The sequence below is a fragment of the Astatotilapia calliptera genome, chromosome 19 (assembly GCF_964374335.1).
Source record: "Astatotilapia calliptera chromosome 19, fAstCal68.1, whole genome shotgun sequence".
Taxonomy (NCBI): domain Eukaryota; kingdom Metazoa; phylum Chordata; class Actinopteri; order Cichliformes; family Cichlidae; genus Astatotilapia; species Astatotilapia calliptera.
This window is the reverse complement of record NC_137440.1, coordinates 9489006-9514581: the sequence shown is the minus strand read 5'-3', so window position 1 is coordinate 9514581 and position 25576 is coordinate 9489006. Positions and strand designations below refer to the sequence as shown.

The 25576-nt window shown below is 42.6% G+C and overlaps 1 protein-coding gene and 3 long non-coding RNA genes across 4 annotated transcripts; 1 reads left to right on the top strand and 3 right to left on the bottom strand.

Moving 5' to 3' along the window:
• The first annotated feature begins 15208 nt into the window (after positions 1 to 15208).
• Positions 15209 to 17195, top strand: LOC145422314 (uncharacterized). The gene is made up of 2 exons (XM_080293530.1): positions 15209 to 15741; positions 16630 to 17195. Exons 1-2 carry the CDS (start codon positions 15482 to 15484, stop codon positions 16739 to 16741), a joined length of 372 nt encoding a protein of 123 aa, XP_080149656.1. The 5' UTR covers positions 15209 to 15481; the 3' UTR covers positions 16742 to 17195.
• A 43-nt stretch (positions 17196 to 17238) lies between these two features.
• On the bottom strand, positions 17239 to 19679 carry LOC145422316 (uncharacterized). Its single transcript, XR_013903611.1, has 2 exons — positions 18343 to 19679; positions 17239 to 17505 (listed from the first exon to the last, which is right to left on the bottom strand). It is a non-coding gene; the product is annotated as an uncharacterized LOC145422316 (long non-coding RNA).
• A 33-nt stretch (positions 19680 to 19712) lies between these two features.
• On the bottom strand, positions 19713 to 21242 carry LOC145422315 (uncharacterized). The gene is made up of 2 exons (XR_013903610.1): positions 19922 to 21242; positions 19713 to 19794 (listed from the first exon to the last, which is right to left on the bottom strand). It is a non-coding gene; the product is annotated as an uncharacterized LOC145422315 (long non-coding RNA).
• A 2822-nt stretch (positions 21243 to 24064) lies between these two features.
• LOC113035540 (uncharacterized) lies at positions 24065 to 25239 on the bottom strand. Its single transcript, XR_003274357.2, has 2 exons — positions 24497 to 25239; positions 24065 to 24286 (listed from the first exon to the last, which is right to left on the bottom strand). It is a non-coding gene; the product is annotated as an uncharacterized LOC113035540 (long non-coding RNA).
• Positions 25240 to 25576: the final 337 nt, after the last annotated feature.

Below are 25576 nucleotides of genomic sequence, written 5' to 3'. Positions count from 1 at the left end.
ATAATAAGAATAAGAATAATAAATCCGAGCAATAGTAATAAGTGTGCCTTTTGGCATAGGCACACTTAATAAAGAGAAATAGGAACTCAATAGTTATGAAATAGGTGCGACCTCTGACCTATGATTGTTTCTGCACACGCATATGTACTGATTCATGTAGATGAATGAAAAACGTCCACCTGTGCAGGTTGGAGGGTGGTGGAGCACATGAGAAGCAGAAGCTGAAGCCATGCATGCTGCAGTCTTCACACATTGTTTTTATTTGTAGATGCAGTCATTTGAATGTATTAATTAAAAATTGTACTTTCATTAAAACCTGCTGGGCGAGGTTTAGTAAAAAGCTCATAGTGTCATGGTGCTGGGTCGGTGGCCCAGGGTTTTGTGTTTATCATTATGGTTATTATTATTATCTGATTTGAGTGTTTGATTTCTTCATGGTTGTCTGTATTCGTATGTAGGTTTCATTTTCAGGGTTTGCAGTTCTTAGGTTTTCGTCCTGTGTCCTCCCCCCAGTGCTCTTTTCGTGTCCCTGAGTTTGTGCTCGTGAATTTCCTGTTTTACTTTGAAGATCTGTCTCTCGTGTTTTCCTCCTGTGTGCCATTTCCTCGTTACCTTGTGTGTGTATTTATATTGTGTGCTTGCCTGTGTTCATTGTTGGTTTGTCTGTGTTACCTGGTGTGTCACTGCTCTACATTCTCCGTGCCGTCTCTCTGCATTTTATGATTTCAGGTTGTTACTAGTTTTTCCCAGTTCAGGTTATGTTTTAATTCTGTCCTTGCCATCCTCGCTTTTGTGGTTTTTCACCTCCTGTAATAAAAGCTCACTCGCATCACAGCCAGTGCCTGCATTTTGGGTCCTTATTCACAAACACCTCATGGCTTGCCCCGCAAACCGTGACACATGGTTTGGGTTGCCTCTTCCTTTTAAGCTCTGCTTTCTTAGTTTTAGCAACACAAATACACTTCCTACTGAAATACATTCCTTCCAGATTTTTGCTTACTGACACAACAAAGGACAAACGTGAACTGGAACACACAGATGCAGTGTGAAATGACCTGCGATCTTTGTTTCTTTTTCTAACAGGTACAGACTAACAGGTCAATTCTGTCTGGCTGCAACCATCCCAGATCAACAGGACCCAAACACCCTTATCAGTGAAGTCCTTCATAACGACCGCTTTAATGAGCACATGGAAGACTCAGTTAAAGGGGGTGAGGTATATGCTAGCAGCAGGCTGGTTTTAGCTGTTCCCACAGGACCTGTACATGCAGAACGCGCAGTTCTGGAAAGCTTGGACAAACTAAAGAAACAGGGAAAGAACGACTTCCTCCTCATCTACTCTTACCTCTCCCCATGTAGCAAGTGCACAGACAGTAACAAAAAATTCAACATCCTTAACATGATTAAAAATCAGGTTGACAGATGGCATGATGGGGCCTTTGTGTTTACAAAAGTTTTCAGCCATCCAAACGATGGTTCCAGTGTAACCAGAGATGTTTTAGAAACGTCACTGACTGAGCTTTCTTATTCGATGGGTGGTCTCCACTACATATTTCGCTGTGATGTACAGCAGAATCCTGAGTTAGTGTGTCACAGCTGCTCTGTAAATCACAGAGTTTCAGAGTTTTGTATTGATAACAACGCTGAGAGAGAGCGCAGCATCAGCAGGGAAAGAAGCAGGAGCTTCAGTGGAAGCAGTGGAGGGGGCAGTAGCAGGAAGAGAGAGATATACAGGAGTAGAGAAGCTGGAAAACATGCAGGTGGAGGCAGGAGCAGCAGGAAGAGAAGCAAGTACAGAAGCAGCAGCAGCAGCAGGAGCGTCAGCAGGAACAGAGGTGGAGGGCGTAGGAGCAGCAGCTAGAGGTTAGAGAAGTTCAAACAAACCAACATCGTCCCTGAAGACAAACTTTCTTTATGTCCTTAAAATTTCTTTTCAAACATGATTTCAATTCTGTTCAAACTAAAATGATAAATAAATGTTTTTCTGAGAAAGCTTCAAACCTGCTCCATGTGTCTCAGTTACAAGAACATTTCTGATTAAACTCAGTTTACTCGCGTCAGTCCCACACCTGCCTCATCTACCATCACAGCCTGAAACCTCACAAACACAGAGCGATAAAACATCCTCAACTGTGCAGATGAAATGTGGAGTATTAACCCTCTGGGAACCCTCTCGACATAGGAACAAGATGCAGCCACCCTCCGTTTGTGTTGAAAGTGTGGATTTCAAACTACAGACCGGTTTTTAGATTGTGTTGATAGGCCGCATAAAACCAGAGTCATGATCAAAAACATACGCAGTGGTTTTTCCTGAATCCTGTCGTCACGTTTACTGCGGGAAGAAACGGTGCTAGCAAGCACTCTCCGCTGGTGACCAAAAACCACCCACCACTTTCCTATTGGTGGAAAAATGCACCATGCCGACCAATCAAAAAAATCATATGGCAACATGTGACATTTGGTTGTTTGGAGGGAGACTTTTGGGGACAAGAGGGATTTGTGATGTGTAGTGTGTTTGGAGTGTGTAGTTATTGTGTAGTCGATAGTTTTGTTGTGTGTGTCAGAACAATGAGGGGACTGCTGAATGTCACAGTTGTGTCAAAAAGCCACCAGAGGCAGACTGAAGTGTAAACGCCGTTGTTATGACCCAATACTGTCCACACAATCCTCAATTCTTGGGAGAGGATGTGAGTCAGCACAGTCACAGAGTTCACCTTCCGAAAGTCTGTAATTAAATGGGGCGAGCCATCTGGCTTAGACTCCACTATACAAGGTGAGCTCCAGGGGCTTTGAATGGGCTTCGCTAAGCCATGTTGCAGCAAATAGTCAGCCTCCTGTCTCAAGAGCAAGCGTTTATGGGGGCTGGCTCGATAAGGATGCTGCTTAATAGGTTTAGCTCCCTGGACATCAATATCATGCTCTAGCACTGTAGTGCGAGTTGGCACATCCCCAAATAAACAGGTGCATTCATTAATCAAGACAGTTATGTCTTCTTGCTGCTCTGAAGACAGATGCTCAAGCAAACTCGGCAATGATTTCAGCAATTCTGAGTTAGACAGACGGGGTCTAGAACAGGTGGGATAACTTGGATTACTGGAGGCGTATCCTCATTGACCAAATCCCCTCCTCCTCCTCCTCCACCAGTAAGATGGGCCAGAACGGGGGCGCTATGGAGCCGCGGACCAAGATGGCAGCTTAAAGTGGTTGCTCCGTGTAACCTGCATTAAAAACCCAGAACAACCCAAAACTAGAAACTTAACTGCTATTGGAAAATGTCAAAAACGACTAATCTCAAGGACTGATATTTTCACCCGAAAACGCGGTTCCCAAAAACCAGATAAACCGATATTTTGGTAACGCCTGAAAACAGCGAGGGAGCTGCTAGCACTAGTAGCATGGGTGACCTTAGCACGGTGTTAGCTGTACTTCGGCCATTGCGCTCCGAGTTTAGTGTATTCGGAACTAAACTGGACAGCATAGATAACCGTATGGGCGAAACGACGAAGTCAGTTGCTGCTTTGGAGACAAACATGACGGAGGTAAAGCAAAATGTTGCTGCAAATGCTACACGACTGGAGGAAGCTGAAAATAGAATAATGTCGGCAGAGGAGCTCCTGGGAAAGAGCGTGGCCGATCTCAGCAATGCCATGACGCGTATATCCTACCTGGAGGCAAAAACCGACGACCTGGAGAACCGGGGCCGAAGGAAGAACCTGCGGCTATTTGCCCTCCGGGAGGGTGCCAAGGGTCAGCGGCCACTGCTGGAGTTTTTACGGGAGATGTTACAGCGCTGGCTTGAGACTGACGGAGGTGCTAGGGTGCGGTGAGCCCTCTCAATAAGCCCTCTAAAGCCAAACCAACACAGAGCTGTCCATATCCGATTCCTGAACTTCCAAGATCGGGAGTTTGTTTTCCGCTCTACAAAACACAGTAACATCGAGCACGACGGAAACAAACTCTTTTTTTGCCCAAGATTTCTCAGCTGAGACCGTCCGGCTTAAACAGAGTTCAACGCGATCAGAAAAGTGTTTGCCGACGAAGGAGTGTTCCGCGGTTTTCAATATAATCCATGCAAGATGAGGATCCAATTGAAATCAAAAATAGTTTTTCTTCAAGAAACACATCTGACAGACTGTGAACTAAAGTCTGTGAGGAACAGATGGCCTGACCAGGTGATCAACGCATCATACAATAACTATGTGAGAGGTGTAATTATTTTGATTCATAGAAGCATACCATCCCAAATGACGAAAATAATAAAAGACCCTGCTGGTAGGTACGTAATCACTCAGGGTACCATCCTTTCTATTACTTTAAACTTGGTGAGTCTCTATGGCCCAAATTAAAATAAGCCCAAATTTTTTGAAGATCTGTTTCTTACTGTATCTGCTTTGCAAGGACTGTATATAATTGGAGGAAACTTTAACTGTACTCTCAATCCGAGTATGGATCGCTCAACAGGTTCAGATACATATAAAGCACAAACTAGACGACTAATAAATCGATTTATATCAGATATCAACTTGGTAGAAGTGTGGAGAGAACAAATCCTGATAAAATAGAATTCTCCTGTCATTCAAGTATACATAAATCCCGCTCACGTATAGATTTTCTTGTCTCAAGAGAACTTTTATCAAGGATCAAACAGTGTCAGTATGATAGCATAGTGATCAGTGATCATGCAGCTATCTCACTGAGTATCCATCGAGGAAAGTTTATCCATAACCCCCCTCACTGGCGGCTTCAAACAAAATGGCTGCAGAATCCTGAATTTGTTAAATTTATAGAGGAGAAAATAGAAAATTACTTTGAGTTAAACACAGATCAAACTTGTGCCTCGGTGAGATGGGAAGGATTCAAAGCATATATTAGAGGTGAAATTCTTAGCTTTACGAGTACAAAGAATAAACAGCAAAGAAAGTGAATGGAAACCCTGGATAAACAGATTAAATCTTTGGAATTAGACTTAAATGTTAGCGACGACTCAACAAAACAAAGTGAGTTGCTATGTCTGAGAACTGAATATAATAAATTATCACCTGATGCAGCAGCAAAAAGCCTAATGTGGCTGAAGCAATCTTATTATGACCAAGGAGAGAAAGCAGGCAGACTTTTGGCATGGAGAATTAAGAAAATGCAGAGTGAAAGAGCAATTAATATTATAAAGACCTCTTCAGGGAATGTAACAGTAGATCCAGTGGAAATTAATGACAGCTTTAGAGAATTTTATGAAAAACTGTATAAATCAGAATGTGCTCAAACCTCAGAAGAATAGGGCGTATTCTTAGATCAACTTCAGTTTCAGACGCTAACAAAAAACACAAAGCAGGAATTAGACAGACGTCTAACTACTGAAGAGATATCACAGGCTATTAAAAGCATTAACAGTGGTAAAGCACCTGGGCCAGATGGCTTTCTGATTGAATTTTATAAAACTTTCCAAGACAAATTATTAATTCCACTTTTTAACATGTATGAAGAAGTGTATCAAAATGAAGCTCTCCCACCCACTCTGAGACAGGCAATGATTACTTTGATACTGAAACCTGGCAAACCCCCTGCCCCTGTTCATCATTTAGACCAATAAGTCTGATGGGGGTTGACACTAAAATACTTTGTAAAGTTTTAGCAAGGAGATTAGACCTCTATATATCACATTTAGTTCATAATGATCAAAATGGCTTTGTGCCAAAACGTCAAGGGTTTCACAATATAAGAACGGTTCTAAATATATTCACGAGAAATTTGATGCTAAAGATACAGCTTTATTATCACTTGACGTTCGTCAAGCTTTTGACAGGATAGAGTGGTCATATTTATTTACTGTTCTCCCAAGATATGGATTTGGAAACAATTTTCTCAAATGGGTTAAACTTTTGTATAAAAATCCCAAAGCTAGTGTTTTAACAAATAACATAGTTTCTAACCCTATTACATTGGAGCGTTCCACTCGCCAGGGGTGTCCATTATCTCCAATGCTATTTATCTTAGCTATAGAACCCCTGGCGATGACAATTAGAATGAGAACTGACATATTTGGTGTCCAGTTAGGAGATCAGGAGTAGGGATGGGTACCGGTATCTGGTGCCATGATGGCACGCAGTGCTTTAAGTGGCCCAAAAGAGGTGCCGGTACTCTATTTTTTTTTCCGCCTCCCCTGAGGTAACAACAACTATATTGAATGGGTTTTATATACAACAGTCAACAGACAACCTTATACAAAATAATAAATCATTTTATTAGTTTGTGGATTTGCTTGAGCTAGAAAGAGCTACTGAACATAAATAAAATGTGCACAAGGTTATTGAAAAAATACCCTTAGAAAGAGCTACTGAACATAAATAATCCAAGTACCGCATCAAATGCAAGCGTTTGTAGCACCGCAAAACGTTCATTCTCCGGTTCCAATACCTTCTTGTTTTTTCTTTGCCGCACAAAAAAGGAATGTACAAAACAAAAGGAGAACAATGCCGGTCCGTAAAAAGACAGACTCGACGAAAAGACAAAGAAAAGATACGAGGAAAAAATCAAAGGAGTGAAAGGGTTAGACCCTTACGAGCGCACAGAGGGACAAAAGACGTCAGCGTGCTGCCCAACTTTCACCACGCCCAGATTTATAATTATACGCTTCTTGGAGTGAGTGCATACACTCATGAAGTTTAGTAACTTCAGGTCACTGCAACAAGTCCAGGTACAGTTTACCGACGGATGGGTGCAGGACCTTGAAATGCACCGTGTAGAACGAAAGACGAACAAAGGTAAGTTTACCAGTATCACAAATCGTCGTCATAAATACACATTCGTTAACCGTTTATTAATATAACCTTTGAGCTCAACGGTAATTAATTAGTAGTGGAAATAATTTCTGGTAGCATTACAGAAATGTAGCAGTGACAATAATATTGTATGCTGTAATCGTACTGGACAATTAGTGATACAAAACAACTGTTTTACCCTGTGAATAAAAGTATATGTTTTTGTCAATGTACCATGGTAATAACAGAAGCAAAACGCAATATTGTGTCAGGACAATTCACTATTTATGCACAATAAACAAGGGAGCATAGCGCGACAATTTCTGTTCAGCGCCAGACTTGCTTGTAACCTATAACCTATAAGAAAAATGACGCATTAACTACTACAAAACTCTGACCTTTGTGGGAATGCTTGGAGCAGACTAACATGTGAGCTGGAGTGTTCTGAGACGTTATATTTGGTATATCCAGACCATCCGTCGGCTCTTACTTCGGAAACATGGCTTAAAAATTTCTCTTCAACGACGTAATCCGATTAAAAAAAGCGATCTCTCTACCCGTCGGCTTCCCGTGGCTGTCATGCGACCGGCTATTGAAGTTAATAATACAACAGCTTCTTGCCATTTTTTGGGTTTCTTTTTATCGCTGTGTAACTGAGTTCAATTGAAAGCCTGCGTGCGCTAGTACCTCTTGCCACAAGTTCCCAGAATCCTTTACGGTTTTACCCCTGAATGACATCACATTTTCAATCTTTATCCTGGTGGGCCGGTCTGTAGTCAAAATGCCCGGGCCGATTTTTTGTCCCAGTCCAGCCCTGGCCTTGTCCCTTCCAAAAGACGAGATTAAGCACCCACTCCACTCCTGCGACACTCTCTGCCCTTGCTGCATGTCCACGCGAGCACAAACTTGACTACACACACTACAACCCAACTTTTGATTTCTGCTGATCACCCACTAGTAATTTGTGGAGAAATACCGGACTTGTGCTTGGGACCAACATTCTGGCCACTCATGCTCGCTAACGCGGCTGTTGTCATCGGTAGAAATGGTGTCATTCTCGTCCTCGTCGTCGCCAAAAGTGCCGTCGTCCGCGGCTGCGGCACTAGTGCAGCGATATCATTCTGGCTTGGTGGGGTGTCAGCCAGCGAGTCCTCTGATTCTGACCTTGTTCTTTTACTACTCAGAGTCTGAAGCCAGGAGAGCATATTAAGTGTTCATTGTTTTTGTATTTTAACCGAGCAGCTGTTTGCGCGTTTTACACACGGCAAAAGCGACGCATGCGCTTTTCACTTGTAAAACACATTGGTGTATGGGTAATGTAGTCTCTGCTCTCGGTGGGACGGATTAGGAAGCATGCTTGTGAAGGGCGCTCTGAAAAGCGGCAGCGCAGCCAAGCGATTATAACAGATGTGCAAATGGGAGTACCGGTACGCTAAAAGCACGTTCTGGGCGCATGGAGAGGTGGCGGTACTCTCAAGAGCTATATTTAGAAGTGGCGGTACTGAGTACCGGCGCGTACCGGCCCACTTAAAGCACTGATGGCACGGTTCTGACATAAACGGTAGTAACCAGACCGAAAAGCAGCGCACATTTCGGTGCTTTATTTCGGTGCTTTTTTTTCCTGAGCTGTGATACACTTTAGATTCTAGCCAATCATTTTACGTTTCCGAGGATAGTAGGCGGGGCCAGGTATGTACGTTCTTTTAGAGCAGAGCTACAGATTTAAAATGCCCAAGGTGAAGCGGTCAAAAGTCTGGCTGTACTTCACAGCAAAATATGCAAACTCAGCAGCCTGCAACAAGTGCTTTAAGCTGATACTGTGATACTGTCAAAGGAGGTAACACCTCAATCCGATGAAACACCTGGCGACGCATAGCGTCGCCCAGAAATGCGCCGTATGGTAGCTTGCTGCGAGACCTCACATCTACTGCGGGTGGGTTGCCTGTTATCGGAGCCGGAGTTAGCAACATCCCCAAAAACACGAAGAGGAGAGTCCTGGCCCCTAGCCCTGCCAGTGTAGCAGAAATGATGACGGATGATGATGGCAGCAGCAGCCGTTCTTCTCTGTGTGAGTAGCGTAATGTTGTTCGTGTATAATTTACGTTGAGTAGGCTAACCACGTTATTACATTAATGCATGTAAGGTGAACTAGCAAACATCATCATAGCTACATGCGGCTGTCTTCTTGTTTGATGGCAGATACTCCCTTCACCCTGGCCAAAAAGGCTAAAATGACCAAAGAATAAGTGGAAAACAGTTAAACATGAGAGGATTTTGGACAAAGTTTGTGTTTTTTTCCATTGTTTAAGCACTGCTTCCAGCCAAGAGTAATGCCATAAATCCCCTATAGCTGCAAAAAAGGCTAACATTGTTATCTTTTTACAAAAACCCCCCCCCAAAAAACCAAAAAACAGCTGACCATGAGAGGTTTTTGGACCAATTTTGTGTTCTCCATTCTTTAAGCACCGTTTAAGCACCGGCACCGTTTCAAAAGTACCGGTTTGGCACCGGTATCGGATAAAACCTAAACGATACCCATCCCTAATCAGGAGCATAGATTGGCTCTGTATGCTGATGACCTGATAGTGTTTTTCTGACTAGGCTGTCCATTAGTATACCAAAATTAATGCAACAAATGGAGTTATTCAGACAATTCTCTGGCTATAATATAAATGATTCAAAATCCTCAATCCTATTTCTGAACAAGGATTAAAGGCTAAATCAAATCCTATTATACAAACCCCGTTTATTAATGCAAAAGAAGGATTTGTGTATCTTGAAGTTAAAATCACCCCAGACATTGATACCATTGTAGCAACAAACTATGATCCTCTGATTAGTGAAGTGGAGGAATCTCTAAATAAAGGGCCCATATCAGTGATTGGCCGTATAAACATGATTAAAATGAACATATTGCCCAGATTTTTATATCTCTTCCAGTCACTTCCTCTGCCTCTTCCAAAAGAATTCTTTGATAAACTAAACTGTATCTTTAATAGATTTATTTGGAATAATAAAAAACCTAGACTAAGACTTCGCTTGTTGTACCTATCATATGAAAGAGGGGGGTTACAACTCCCTAATCTTAGACTGTATTACTGGTCTGCACAACTGCGCTCAGCCATGTTCTACTTTTCCACTGAGACACTGGTTACAAATTGAACAAACATCAGTAACAAATCTTCAGTTAAATCTGTATTTATATTCTGCAAGTCCGAGCAATTTAAAAAAAAAAAAAGACAAATAACCCTTTTTTTAAAAACACAATAGATGTTTGGTATAGGGCCCATCAGTATATGGGAGTCTTCTATCTCTCGTTTTTCACCTATTTGGGGCAACACATGTTTTAAAGCAGGAAGAGCTGATTGGGGTTTCAAAATCTGGGCAGATAAAGATGTACAGAAGGTGGCAGATCTTTATAAGGATGGCAACCTTCTTACATTTGATCAGCTATGCCAAATATACAGCATCCCCAAAAAACATTTTTTTAAATATCTACAAGTTAAACATTTCATTATGTCAAAATATAAACAGATTGTATCTGAGCCACCATTATCACACTTGGAGAATGTCATACTTCAAAAGCCAGTGGGCAGAGGTCATATCTCTTCAGTTTATACGGCTCTGTTAACACATGATGGGGAATCTGCCACTGACAAGTTGGATGCATGGGCTGACATCCAAGAGGAGATACAGGAGGTGGACTGGGAAACTGCATGTTTAAAAGCCCAAAGACAATCAATTAATACAAGGATGAAACTCCTCCAATATAAGTGGTTGATGAGAACTTGCATAACCCCAGTCAAACTGAATCGCTGGTCGCCTGTCATCCCAGATAGCTGCAGTAAATGTTTAGACGAGAAGGGCACTCTGCTCCACTGTGTATGGAGCTGTCCAAAATTACAGCAGTACTGGAAATTAATCACGCAAACTTTATCGAAGATTGTTGGAGTAAATATACCGGTTGAAGAAAAAATGTGTGTGTTGGGTATATATCCAAAGAACTGTGACTTTAGCACCAGACAGCTAAATTAACTGACTTTGGCCTCCTGCAAGCTAGGCGCTTAATATCTTTGTATTGGAAGAAAGTGGATGTACCCTCAAGTCATATGTGGGTGAAGGAGATGGCATCATGTATTGTATTGGAACGACTTACTTATATTGTCAGAGGAAAGGGAGTAGATTTTAAAGAAATATGGTTACCTTTAACTGAGTTTCTGAGACATTATGAAGGGAATTAATTTAGAAAATGATACTTAATGAGTTGCTTGCTGAGTTTTGTTGTGGGGTTTTGTGTGTGTGTGTTGGGGAGTGGGGTTGTTTTTTTTATCCGTTTGTTTTTGTTGTTTTTATTTTTCGTTTGCATTTTGCTTTGTTGGCTTTACCCATGCTATGAATGGGTTTTGTTTTATTTTATTATTATTGTTTCTTTTAATTTATATTTGCTTATTTTGGGGGCTATGTTCTTTAATATAAATCTCATGTTAACTGTACTATTATTCTTTGCTTGTTCTGTAATATAAAACTCAAACATGCTGTTTAGAACAAAAAAAAAAAAAAAAGGATGGTCCAGAACGAAGAGCATGGTCATTTCTTCCACCAATTATGGTCTCCGGACTTCAGTTTTAACAATCTACAGGGGGGAGGACGAGAGAGGAACCAGGCAAATACAGCTGGACAGCCAAGATTTTTTTTCCTCTCCTCACCTTTGAAGAAAATGCATCTTCATTTTATTTTTTTAACATTAAAAATTGATATGAAACTACATAAAATAAAAAGTTGATATGAAAAAAAAAAGAGATGAATACCAGAGTGTTAGTGAGAAGAGGTTTTACCTTAAAATGGAATACCAGGTTGGCTAAAATGGCTGGTGCCACCAAGGCAAAGACTAGTGAGCTCCCCAGGAAACTTGCCTCAGGTATGCTTTTATCCACACCTGACTAGGTGTGGCCAATTAGCACCAGCTGAAAACATTGAGGAGATTAGGGGCGGCAGAGGGACGTAACACCTCCTCCCTCGGAAGGGTTCCTCTAGGACCCCTAAATTTATTAAAAGTCCCTCTGAAGCCTTGATCCCTCAAAAAGCACAAACTTGAGTACTTTATTACCAGCTCTCCTAACTACGAAATACTCACATTTCTTTAGTTGGCATCTTAAACAGGGATGCCCCTGCATCAGGATTTGAAGTTGCCACACTGAACACACAAAAAGTAACATGTGAGCAACACAAAGGAGCACAACAGTCACAAACCCAGAATGATTATTCAACCTGCTATGGTAAATGGCCTGTATTTATATAGCGCTTTACTAGTCCCTAAGGACCCCAAAGCGCTTTACATATCCAGTCATCCACCCATTCACACACTGGTGATGGCAAGCTACATTGTAGCCACAGCCACCCTGGGGCGCACTGACAGAGGCGAGGCTGCCGGACACTGGCGCCACCAGTAGGCAACGGGTGAAGTGTCTTGCCCAAGGACACAACAACTGAGACTGTCCAAGCCGGGGCTCGAACCGGCAACCTTCCGATTACAAGGCGAACTCCCAACTCTTGAGCTACGATCGCTATAACACAAAATGAGAGCAGCCACGAATAATCACACAAGTGATCTGTTGTCTTCACCACACAAATGGTCACATACAAGTGGCCCTATACCACAACAAGTTACTTTAATCCAAAAAGTTCAGTAAAGCAAGCACACTAGTGACCAACCACAAAATGGAGCGCTATAGCCGCACAATGATCACATCAAGGGTGGCTCTGCACCCCTCAGCGTTATTGCCATCACCTGGCCAACAACACTCACAAGTGATCCAACAAAAGTAGCCATATTCTCCACAACACTAAAGGTCACAGCACAAAACACTCACCTCACAAGGATCTCATTAGCATCCATCAACACTGACATATGCACACACACGGTGTACACACTTCGCCAACTTAAAAACGGCCTACCCGCCAACTCCCAGCCTAAAACGCTAAAAACAATAAAACTACCTGTCTAGTCTTCAGTGGTGTACCGGGCTCGAGGCAACTTTAAACGCAAACTCAAGGGTAGGCAGCAGAGCAGGGATATAATCTCCTACCAAACTCTGAAGCGTACCCCCACCCAGGATAACCACCAAACACAATAAACTAAAACAACAAACAAGTAGTGATGTGACGTTTATGGGCTCAAAATGTGGTCATAAATATTTTGTACTTGTAAAAAAGATTTGTATGTGGAAAAAGAATTTGTGTGTGCGTATAAAAGATTTGTATGTGTAAAAAAGATTTGTGTGTGGACTTAGAAAAAAACCCCTGCAAGTTACAAGTACGGATTTTGACCCTATTTTTCTTCCTTTCATCTGATTGGTCAATGTCATGTCAATCACAAATGTAACAATCCAATCAGAGAACAGATGGGTTTGGCTGTCGGAGGGGCGCTTTTTTGAACTGCAGGTCCTTGAAGGGTGATACAGTTTGAAGCTGGAGGATCTCTATATAAATATCCGATAGCAGCTAGGTCCCCTAACTTTCAGTAGCTGTTGAAAGGAAAAAGTTGTGGTATATCAGTGGTTAGAAATACCATTATTACTTTAGGATTAGTTTAACACAAAGTCAGGGCTGACCCAGGACCATTGCTGTGAGTCACAGTGTGCAGCATAAAAGTCCTTTCACATCGGACGCAGGATGTGCTGCTAATGCTAACTGCTAACTAAAAGCAAAGGATCCAGAATTTGTTACGCTGGCTGCTGAGCTCTGTGGGTTTTTTGCAGCAGCTCTACCTGCAGTGGCGTGCACAGACATTTTGGGGGGCAAGTGCTCCAGGGGGAAAAAAGGGCACTTTTTGCATATGTGGAAAACCAGCCACACATTAGCAGAAAACCACAGTTTCTGGAATGATCTCCCCTCAGTTTTTGGGTAAGGTATATCAGGCTGACATGGGCCCACATTGCAGCACATTGAAACGTATCCGTCATTGCGCTTTATTTTAAATGTATGGATGTGTGTTGGATCTGTTGGGTATTGTAAAGCTGCTAACTTTGACATTATGTGATCGATCTGTTCTTCCTCATTGTGGTCTTCAGAGAGCACTACATCAGTGTCTGTAGGCCTAACTGAACCTGTTGCTGCATTGGTCGCGGCTTCATCTGTTTCTATATCTCCCTCTTCTGCTATGCTGGTAGATGGCATAGAGCTGCTTCCCTGCTGTGACTGACTACAATGGAACAATAATAATAATAATAGTATTATTATTTATCATAATAATAAGCTTAAACAGATAGTTTTAATAATAACCCATGCTGCAAGTCTTGTAACATAGAAATAACTTTCATAGGTACAAAATAATAGTTAGCTCAATGCCTGCTGATTAAGTTCATTAAAAACTAAGTGTGAACAGCTTTTAAGATTTTCCAATAGAATTAACTGCAAGGAGCAGGTTACATTAAAACATTAAAATAGAACCTGACTCTGCCCTTGACTCTGACCTTTCATCTTCATTTTCCTTTGCTTTCATCCAGGAGAGCAGAGAACTGCTTCCCTGGGCTGCCTGTTGTAGATCCCTTTCTTTCTCCTTTCTCAGCCTCTCTTTCCTAGGCATTATGCTTGCTGAAATTAGTAAATAAATAGACCAAAATGTATGAGAACGAATAAGACTGACTGTGGTCATTACAAGAACAGGGCAGAATGGTCGTTTTCACAGGCAATTGGGAACTGCCTATTTTTCCTTTAGCAAATTAATGTGTTAATGTTGCCAATATGTTACACCAAAAAAAATTAACATGTCTAACCAGTGCTTCTCAAAACTTTTAACATGCACCACCCCCAACACCGTACCCTTCAAACTACCAATAACAACGTCACTGTTCTGTCACAATCAGGTCACAACACAGTGCGTAGATGTCTGCGAGCATCGCTGAGTCAGTAACAACCAGTTAGGCTAAAGACTGCATCTTTAGACAGTTGGACGGTGTTCTAACTTTCTCACAGGAGACACCTACTAAAGACAGTCAAAGACATTAATTTCAATCTTACCAAAGTAGGACAGTAGTTGACGTTAGTTATGGAAAGGCTAATCCACAAAAACGGAGAAACGTCCATAATTCTATTATTCATAATCATGTCAAGGTTTTAGGTTTTTCTGCAGTTCCATCTCTAAAAAGTGTGATGTCTTCCCGTCACTGACTTCAGTTTGAAAACTTTGTATTTATTCACAGATTTCCGTGAGATCATCCTAAAATTTGTAACGAAAAATGGGCTCAAGAGAGCCCTCTGCCTAACGGCATGTAGCCTATAGCATAACGTGATATTTTCAATAGTGTATGCAAAAAGGTCGGAATTGATGGAGAGTGGGGTTGCCTAAATGGTTTAGGTTACATTTTAAATGTGTCGTTTTTTTGTTTATCCATATGGATGGATGGAGGGGGCAAGCTGGCAAAGTTTGTCATGTGCAGTTTCTGACAGGCTACTTCACAACAAAACAATTGCAGGTTGGTCTTACGGTGTGTTCACACCGAACGCGATGGACGCGAATAAAACGCCCCAAACGCCCCTAATTTGACGCGTGTACATTCGCGTCTCAACGCGTGTCCAAGAAAAATCCATCGCGCGTCAAAATATGATATTTTGACGCGCGTGAACCGGAAATGTGGGAGGAATGTGGGAGGGAGTTGTGCCAGACCGGTATCTTTGCAAGATGGCAGCTATCGAGCTAGCGCTTGAAGAGAGAGTCTCCCTTCTCTATGTACTGTGGAGAGCAGAGCAGCAGCGTAAAAGACGTCCTCGCCGTACCTGGGTCCATCAGGTCCTCCAGAGGCATGAGCAGTTTGGTGAGTTTCACCACTTGCTCCAGGAGCTGCGCCTGGATGACGGCCGATTCCAGCGCTATCACCGTCGGCCAGTTTGAGGACCTGCTTTCCCTCGTCGGTCCCAGCATCGCCCGCCTAGACACCAACTACAGACGCTCAATCCCACCTGCAGAGCGCCTGTCCGTCTGCCTGAGGTTAGTAAAACTATTTAATACGGTAGTCCTTTATTGATATCTGTGCTAATATGCTAATCCATCCAGTTATACACTGCTAACATGGATGTGCTATGCTAACAGTGAATGCTGTCGGTGTTTACTGAAAGCAAACTGTGGTACAGAGACGACTCTTTATAATATTTCTAGTGATACTCAGAAGGTCTCATCAAGTCCCGATTTAATTCGATTTATGCTGTTATCAATGTTTGCATGATAGCATGGCTGTGGTGTCACATCAATGTATGCGCTCGGTGTTTGCTGATATCAAACTGTAGCATTAGGACCACTGAGTTAACCTTTGTAGTGATACTCACTCCTTTTTATTTAGACCTGGTTTAATTCTGGGATAGTTGAATATTTGTATATAATCCCTGCAGCTGTCAGACTCTATAGCAGGGGTCACAGCCTTTATTAAAACAGAGTTAGATAAAACTGTGAACAGGTTGGTTCATCTCTAGTTACATGGTTCTATCTTGATAAGCTGTCTTATCACAGATTAATTTTTCAAAAATATTAATGATTTAAGCAAGGAAAGGGCTACATGTCAACACACAACTCTTTATTTCTATTAATGTCTTACTTCATTCCTACCTGATTGACATGTTTAGGAATTATGAGTGATTGGCTCACTGTAGTTGTGAAAGTTGCTACCAATCAAATTATGATATGTTAAAGTTAAAACAAAACACAACTGTTTTAGATATTATCTAATATACATTTTGTAATTATCCTTATAATTACAAAAGGTTTTATGTAAGATTCATGTTTTGTGATTTAAATCTGACATCACAAAAGTATTTTGGAATTTGAATAATATATTTTGTAACTGCAGTACACATAATACTGATTTTGAACAATTTTGTCCAGGTTCCTTGTCACCGGGGACTCCTTCAGGACCATCGCGTTCAGTTTCAGAGTCGGTGTGTCCACGGTGAGCCAGATCACCCCCAGGCAGCGACGTCCATCTGGGACTGTCTAGTGGACGACTTCATGGCTGTGCCTTCACCTGGAGACTGGCGCTCCATCACAGAGGGATTCCAGGAGCGCTGGAACTTTCCTCTGTGCTGTGCAGCTCTGGATGGGAAGCACGTCCAGACAAAGGCACCCCATATATCATATAGGAGACACACACATTGATATACACTAAATATTCATTTCATTTCTTTTTTGTGGTGCCCAAATTGATGCACCTGCTTGATTTTGTTTAAACAATTATTGCACACTTTCTGTAAATCCAGTAAACTTCTTTTCACTTCTCAAATATCACTGTGTGTGTCTTCTGTATGATATTTAACTGACATTTTTTATTGTAACAACCAACGATTTATACAGGAAAATAATGTCTATTAACAAGGTTGCCCAAACTTCTGCATCCCACTGTGTCAGTATATTTTGTCATTAGTATAATATGAAATAAATTCTACATGTGTCAAGTCGTGTGCCAACATTTGCTGTGTAGTAGAACTGAGACATTAGTCATTATAAACATTTATTTGAAATAATATTAAAAGTCTCAAACAGAAAAACATTAAACATAAATATATAAAATATAAGAATTTACAGAGAGAGACAGGAATAAAAAGGACCAGCTGCTCTCCAGAGCAGGAACAAGGCTGAGGAGGAAATGCTCCATTGGAGACTGGTGTGGCCTCTTCAGGGACTCCAGGATGGCCAGCTCCACCGCCGATGGACCGTCCTGGGACCCGTCCCTCATCTGCCTCGGAGCCGTCCTCCTCTGTGGGCCTGTAAAACAGCACAAAACACAAAGAAATGAGAAGGCTGCTACTAGATTTTAATTTCAACATTGAAAAAAAAAAAAAACAATAACAGGATATAATCAGATTGGTTGTAGATATTTAGTAAAGGTGATCACAAGGGAATCCCACCGACTAAAAAGGTATCAGTGCTTGCTGTACATATCTGTGGGTGCAGCAGCAGGAGCTCAGGGACTGGGGATGCTCTGCTGCAGAATCAGTTGGTTCTATCAATACAGTATTAAATGTTAACAGGTTGAATATAATAATCGTAGAGTAGACAGTGGTCCCTCATTTATTGCAGCAGGGGTTCTCAGAATAACTAGCACCTGGCCACAGTTCTCACAATTGATTCTCAAAGTGCAAACCTTTGTAGATTGCAAAACGTAAAAGTATTATTATGCCGCGGTTTGTCTTCATCTGCCCGCCACTTTCGTGCGCCTTTTTCCCTCACGGTGCAGGTGTCTATTTCCGAATGAGGCTCATAGTTATGGGTGTTTTTGTGCTGTTTTTTCTATTGGACGCGATGGTTATCAAAACCAAACGTGATAAATTTGGCAAGCGCAGGAGATTTGTCAATCAGGCTGCAGAATGCAATGCTGTACTGTGCAATAAAAAATCAGCGAAAAAGCAAAGCAGTGACGGATGAACAGCGGGACCACTGTGTGCTGTTTATTAATAAACAATAAAATATATTCCTAAATGATAACATGCATAAAAGCAGAACGGTATTTGTACGTCAGTGGGAAAATAGCGGTGGCTTGCTAGCTTTTGTGCGGCTTCCCGGGTCAGTGAAAACTTTCAAAAGAGAAATGAATGAACTTACCAGGTTGCCCGATCTCTTCACATATCTTCCTCCAAGCTCGGTCCTTTTTATTCCTGTCTCGGTACTGAAAGCAGCTGGTGTTGTACAGCTCCGAGTTGTTTGCTACCGCATTGATTAGCCTTCCCCTCCATTGAAGTATGAAAGGCTTTGGCTGGATCTGCCCCTTTGACCTAGGTAACAGCCACGTCACCAGGCTCCTGATTGGTTGTCGCGGCGCGATTTGACGCTGGAGTTCAGATTTTTCCAACTCGAGCGGTAGACGCGAAACGCGCGTATGCACAAAATGCAACACAAAAACTCACGCGCGTGGTTTTATTCGCGAGTCAAACGCGCCAGACGCGCTACACTGACGCGCGTTTCACGCGTTTTGGCGTTTTCGCGACGCAAATCTATGGCAAGCCGTTAGAGCCATAAATCGCCACTTTCCTAACCCGTTTGGTTAAGAAATGGCGTAAAAAACGCCGTTTAATTATTCAAAACGCCGAAAAAAGCGGCGTTCTGTTCCGACAAACGCCGCTTTTTCCGCCACTCGGATGGTGCCCTGAACGCACCATCCGAGTGACGTAAAAAGCGGCGTTCAAAGACAGACGGAAACGCCGTTTTTTACGCTACTCGGCACAAAACGCCGTTTTTATGCATCTTTGAACGGCGTTTTTTACGGCGTTCTCTGCCAGCTGTAACGGCGTTTAAAACGGCGTTTTATTGAAATTATGCAGGGCACTCCCCATGGTTCCCTCATCCAATTACTTTCAACTCATTTCACCCAATCAAAGAAGAGGAAGTGCAGACCACACTAATGCATCACCGATTCACCTTGCTGCTAAGCGATTGCCTATTCAGTACCAGTGCTTGTCACAGTATTCACTTGTATTATAATCCCACTATGCATTTTGATGTGTTTAAGGCATGATCGAGCAAACAAACGACAGAATACTTTTTCTGAAACCTTAACTGTGTTACCTGTTATGGCAGCTAACAGGTAATGAGCAGAGCTAGCTCTGCTCATTTCTGAGCTTCTTTCTTATTTTCCTCTTTACTTCTCTTAACCTTTAACTTATGTTTTAGCAATCAGATCCTGCCATCTTGCATTACCGCTTCGTGCTAGTTATGTTGACTTTTCTCTTCTTTTGTCTCCACTTTTTTCACCCGTGTTTGGACACTCGGCGCATGGCTCCTTTGTTTACATTAGGGATCAGCTGTTAGCGCTGCGCCCTGCAGCTGCGCTACCGGCAGACAGACCCTACATCCCCAGTGAGGGAAGAAACGGGGGTGATGTCTCCCGAGGACACCTCACACACCATCTCTCCTTCCTGTAATCACTTTAAATGTGAGATCGCTCCCTGATATGATTGAGGAGCTAATGACGCTAACCCGGTGTTCCAGATCAACTGGCGTTTAGATCAACTGGCGTTGGTCGAACAGATGTGTGGCAGTCTTGCGTTTCAGGAGCTCCTACCGACAAACCAGCAAAAAAAACGCCAAATGTGTCATCTGTGACACTTGTGAGGTTATCTCAAACACACTCCGTCAGTCTTGATGCTGTTGAACAACAAAATGTTTAAAAATGTGGCGAGTTTACCTGGTGATATCCTCATGCGCGACGCGATCGCGAAAACAGCAAACAAGTAACACCACGCCGTTGTTGTTCACAGGACAGCAAGAGTAAACGATCGGGAGACCCTTGTCGTCGTTATCGTTCCACTCGCACGGTTTATTTCACCGAATTCAGCGTTTTTGCTCCACAACTAAAGCGAGCAGTTTGCTCTGTGCACTAACATGGACTCGAGTCAACCAGCGCCACCTCTGGCCAAGTGCCACAGCCTACAGCCAGATCAACCTGTGACACACATCTGCACCACGTTTGAATTCGTGTCATGCACATTTGTACCTTTCAATTGTGTGTTTGTGCGTCATGCAAACAAACCTTTGAAATGAATGAAATGATATCATGTATTTAATATCAGCCTACATTTGTACAAAATGCCAAATGACATACACATAAGAATCACCATCCTGATATCAATACTTTTGCCCATACGAAAAATGTCGTGAACACACTAATATTTCACCAGTGTTGTAACATCACATGTCGTTAGCGTAGTCTGTCTGTGTCTTCCCTCTGCAAACAAACATGTTAGAGTTGGTTGTGATATACAGTCTGCATAAGTGTGGTCAATCTAATAAACATTTGTAAGGAGATGGCAGTTACTGTGAATGTACAGCAGGTGATTAGTAATAAACAGCCAGACAATGACTCTGACAATCTCATTCAATCTTGCAGATTGCACCTTCTGTGGAAAGTGGTACCACACAGTGTGTGTGGACTTCCCCTGTGCAGAAGGCGACTACAAATGTTGTGGGTGCTAAATAAACAGAAAAAAGTGATCCCTGTTGTCTTTGCTTACTGATTGTTTTCAGTGTTGACAATCCACATTGCTGGCATTGCATCTTTCAACATGTTTGTGGGCAGATTTGGATGTACCAGGGGTAAGTGCAGCCACTCAGCCTCTACTCACTGTGATCATAGCAGCAGGTGCAGATGTGTCACAAGTTAATCTAGTAGTGGGCTATGGTCATGTGTTAGTGGTGGGAACAGTCATATCCACTCACTCTCACTGGCTGTTTATTACTAATCACTGTGTAACTGCTGTGGATTCACAGTAACTGCCGTCTCCTTACAAATCTTCATTAGATTAACCACACTTATACAGACTGTATATAACTCCAGCCATGTTGATGAATTGCCTATATTGGCTGGAAATATTCATTTTCAGGGAAAAGACACAGACAGACTATGCTAGCGACATGTGATGTTACAACACTAATGAAATATTGATGTGTCATATTTGTCCAAGGCGTATTTCATTGTTATGGAAAAAGAGAATATTAAAATCATGATGACCAATTGGAGTGGTGATTTCTATGACTTTGTGTATATAATTTGGAATTTTGTACAAATGTAGGCCAATAAGGAATATATGATATCATTTCATTCTTTTCAAAGGTTTATTTGCATGACGCACAAACACACAATTGAAAGGTACAAATGTGCATGACACGAATTCAAACGTGGTGCAGATGTGTGTCACAGGTTGATCTGGCTGTAGGCTGTGGCACTTGGCCAGAGGTGGCGCTGGTTGACTCGAGTCCATGTTGGTGCACAGAGCAAACTGCTCGCTTTAGTTGTGAAGCAAAAACGCTGAATTCGGTGAAATAAACCGTGCGAGTGGAACGATAACGACGACAAGGGTCTCCCGATCGTTTACTCTTGCTGTCCTGTGAACAACAACGGCGTGGTGTTACTTGTTTGCTGTTTTCGCGATCGCGTCGCGCATGAGGATATCACCAGGTAAACTCGCCACATTTTTAAACATTTTGTTGTTCAACAGCATCAAGACTGACGGAGTGTGTTTGAGATAACCTCACAAGTGTCACAGATGACACATTTGGTGTTTTTTTGCTGGTTTGTCGGTAGGAGCTCCTGAAACGCAAGACTGCCACACATCTGTTCGACCAACGCCAGTTGATCTAAACGCCAGTTGATCTGGAACACCGGTCACAGTGGCAGTATCCCGGTACTCCCTCTGTGAGTAGGCTGCCCGGCTTCCAGCTGCTGCGGGCGGACAAGACGAGAGACAGCGGTGAGAGGAAAGGAGGGGGGCTGGCAGTGTTTGTTAAAGACGGTTGTGGTATCTCTGGGCACATCGCTGTGAAAGAACAACTCTGCAACACAGACATTGCGCTATTAGCGGTTAGCATCCGTGGAGGTAGCCTGTGACTCTCTGTGGTCCGCAGACTGCAAACGCAATCTCCGAGAGCTCTTCTTCTAATATCAGGGGACTTTAATCATGTCTCGCTGGACTCCACACTGCCCACCTTCACCCAGTATGTGACCTGCCCCACCGTAGGCAATAAAACATTGTACTTAATGTATGCCAATGAAAAAGTGGCATACAGTTCATCACCTCCCCCTGCCCAGGGAAGATCCGATCGTAACCGAGTGCGTCTTGTCCCTGTGTGTGCAGCCCTTACTGTGCAGGGAGCCACTAATCACCCACGCAGTGCAGAGATGGTCCGCGGAGGGCATATAAATAAATAATAAAAGCAAGTAAATGACAGTATGCTCTTTCTGAAACAAACGGAGACCTTAACTTTTATCAAAATACCGTTTTACTCAGTTTAAAGTAATACCACTGTATAATAGCCTTCAAATTTAATAATGTTAACAGTATCTCATGAATATTTTTGCCCTTTCAACATGCATTAAAAAAATAGATATACAGTTTTGAATCAGACCTGTATGTACGTTTTCTCAAAAGTGACGTAAATAAGTAATCTCAAGAACCTGAAATAATAGTTTCCCATGTAAACTGGAGATGTCCTTGTCAATGTCATCAGAGTACTGTGGATGTCTTACACGAATTTGAAACATAAAACCAGAGTGGCACATGACAGTGTTGCACATAACATAACTAGTTTATATGACATGAAGTTATAAAAAAAAAAAAAGAATCCATGTAACTTGGTAATGGCTTCTTTCTGATAACTGTCGGCTGCAGTGTGCATTATCTTGACAAAAGTATAAGATACTGAACCCACTGATATGATGTGGTGGAGGAGCACAAATACCTGGACACCCACATATATACATTTGCTGAACTGGAAGATCAAAACAGAAGCTGTACACAAGCAGTGTATGGGCAGGCTATTTTTTGTGAGCAAGCTTGTGCAGCGCACTTTGATGTGTTCTTCTTGGATCAGGAGAGCAAGCTCTGTGATTGGCTGCCCTTCGGAAGCTGTGGTGGAGAGGAAGTGAGTGAACAAACTGCCATGCATCATGGATATTCCTCTCAATCCACCTCACCAGGTACTTCTCTAAAAGTGTGACTCAGGTCTGTTGCCCCAAAGGATACAGGAAATGTTAGATATTTTAGTATTTTGGGAGCATGTACTGAATACCTTTTTTGATGATATTATACAAAGGACCCTGTTTCTGCAATGCCCTTTGTTTGAACTTCATCTCCTCTTGCTGCGACCCCACGGGCAACTTCCTTTGGCCTGCTGGTCTGGAAAATCCAACAGTTCATCTATATGTAAAGAAGGCACTTAAACTGGAACAGGCATAGCTGCGTTGATCCTGCTGTGGTATAGTGGGACAGTGCATTCCTCGAGTGCACATCAAGTTTGCAGCCTGCTAAAGATCACACACCATTGATTATGTGCCTCTAGGTATATATGGTTAAACATTTCCTAATGCAAATAACTACATGCAGTATTCTACCATGTGCAAACTTATATCACTAAAGGATTCTAACTGTCTAGTGTTTAATGGACCTGTCAAAAGTATGTTGAGATTATAGAAGGCCCCTTTCAGAGCTAGGGGGAACTTCCTTATATGGTTGTAACTTGTAACTTGAAACTTATTGACACACGAACCCTTCTGCCTATAAAAACCCTGCACAGAAGAATAAACTTTGAGTTGATTTTGGGAAAGCAGTCTCTGTATCATTTTGTTCTCCCAGGCTACTCCCGGCGCTGTAACTAACCCGCTGAACGGCATACCTGAGCTTACTTTGAATAATTAATCTTATACAAAACTCTGCTTATCGCTGCCCACGTCTCGAAGGAAACTCGATCCACGGATGACCCGGAAGGAGAGATTTCTTTCAGGAAATGCACTGATTTCCATGACAGAATTCACAACAACACAGACACAGGTCGGTTCTTTGAAACGGGTGTTTATTACTTGGGCCTTCTCTCCTTGGCTTCACCATCACCAGTACGGGAGGACAGGGAGCGATCTCACATTTAAAGTGATTACAGGAAGGAGAGATGGTGTGTGAGGTGTCCTCGGGAGACATCACCCCCGTTTCTTCCCTCACTGGGGATGTAGGGTCTGTCTGCCGGTAGCGCAGCTGCAGGGCGCAGCGCTAACAGCTGATCCCTAATGTAAACAAAGGAGCCATGCGCCGAGTGTCCAAACACGGGTGAAAAAAGTGGAGACAAAAGAAGAGAAAAGTCAACATAACTAGCACGAAGCGGTAATGCAAGATGGCAGGATCTGATTGCTAAAACATAAGTTAAAGGTTAAGAGAAGTAAAGAGGAAAATAAGAAAGAAGCTCAGAAATGAGCAGAGCTAGCTCTGCTCATTACCTGTTAGCTGCCATAACAGGTAACACAGTTAAGGTTTCAGAAAAAGTATTCTGTCGTTTGTTTGCTCGATCATGCCTTAAACACATCAAAATGCATAGTGGGATTATAATACAAGTGAATACTGTGACAAGCACTGGTACTGAATAGGCAATCGCTTAGCAGCAAGGTGAATCGGTGATGCATTAGTGTGGTCTGCACTTCCTCTTCTTTGATTGGGTGAAATGAGTTGAAAGTAATTGGATGAGGGAACCATGGGGAGTGCCCTGCATAATTTCAATAAAACGCCGTTTTAAACGCCGTTACAGCTGGCAGAGAACGCCGTAAAAAACGCCGTTCAAAGATGCATAAAAACGGCGTTTTGTGCCGAGTAGCGTAAAAAACGGCGTTTCCGTCTGTCTTTGAACGCCGCTTTTTACGTCACTCGGATGGTGCGTTCAGGGCACCATCCGAGTGGCGGAAAAAGCGGCGTTTGTCGGAACAGAACGCCGCTTTTTTCGGCGTTTTGAATAATTAAACGGCGTTTTTTACGCCATTTCTTAACCAAACGGGTTAGGAAAGTGGCGATTTATGGCTCTAACGGCTTGCCATACAAATCTGCTTCCGAATTTTCGCGGGACCCGCAATCGCGCGTCATCGCGCCTTTCCATTGACTTTACATGTAAACCTGACGCTCTATTCGCGTCCATCGCGTTCGGTGTGAACACACCGTTAGAGGGCAAACAGAATAATTTCACTCGATTCATGGGTTACCTGACTGGTTGGGAAAGGAAAGAGCTGCCGTGTTGTCCGCCGTGGCTCCCAGTCGCTATAGTTAGCCTACTATGCCTACTCCAAGTAGTCCTATGTCATGCCGCTGCTACACGCCTCACAACAAATGAACTGCAAGCGTGTTCACGTGACACGGTGACAGTGAAAAAGCGACAGGGTTCGGGTGTCTTTGAAGAAGGGGCACAAATCAAGCCATTATTTTCACACCTTTTTAAATCGCGCAGCTTTAAAAAAAAAAAAAAAATCACGTCTTTCAAAAGGGCACTTTTTTGGACTGAGGGCAAAAGGGCAAGTGCTTCAGCACCACCTCGT

Bases quoted from the DNA above. Each gene is read 5' to 3' on its own strand.
- LOC145422314 (XM_080293530.1), top strand. From the start codon at position 15,482: ATGTACTGTGGAGAGCAGAGCAGCAGCGTAAAAGACGTCCTCGCCGTA. The intron at 15,742-16,629 runs GTTAGTAAAACT...AATTTTGTCCAG, and splicing joins CGCCTGTCCGTCTGCCTGAG to GTTCCTTGTCACCGGGGACT.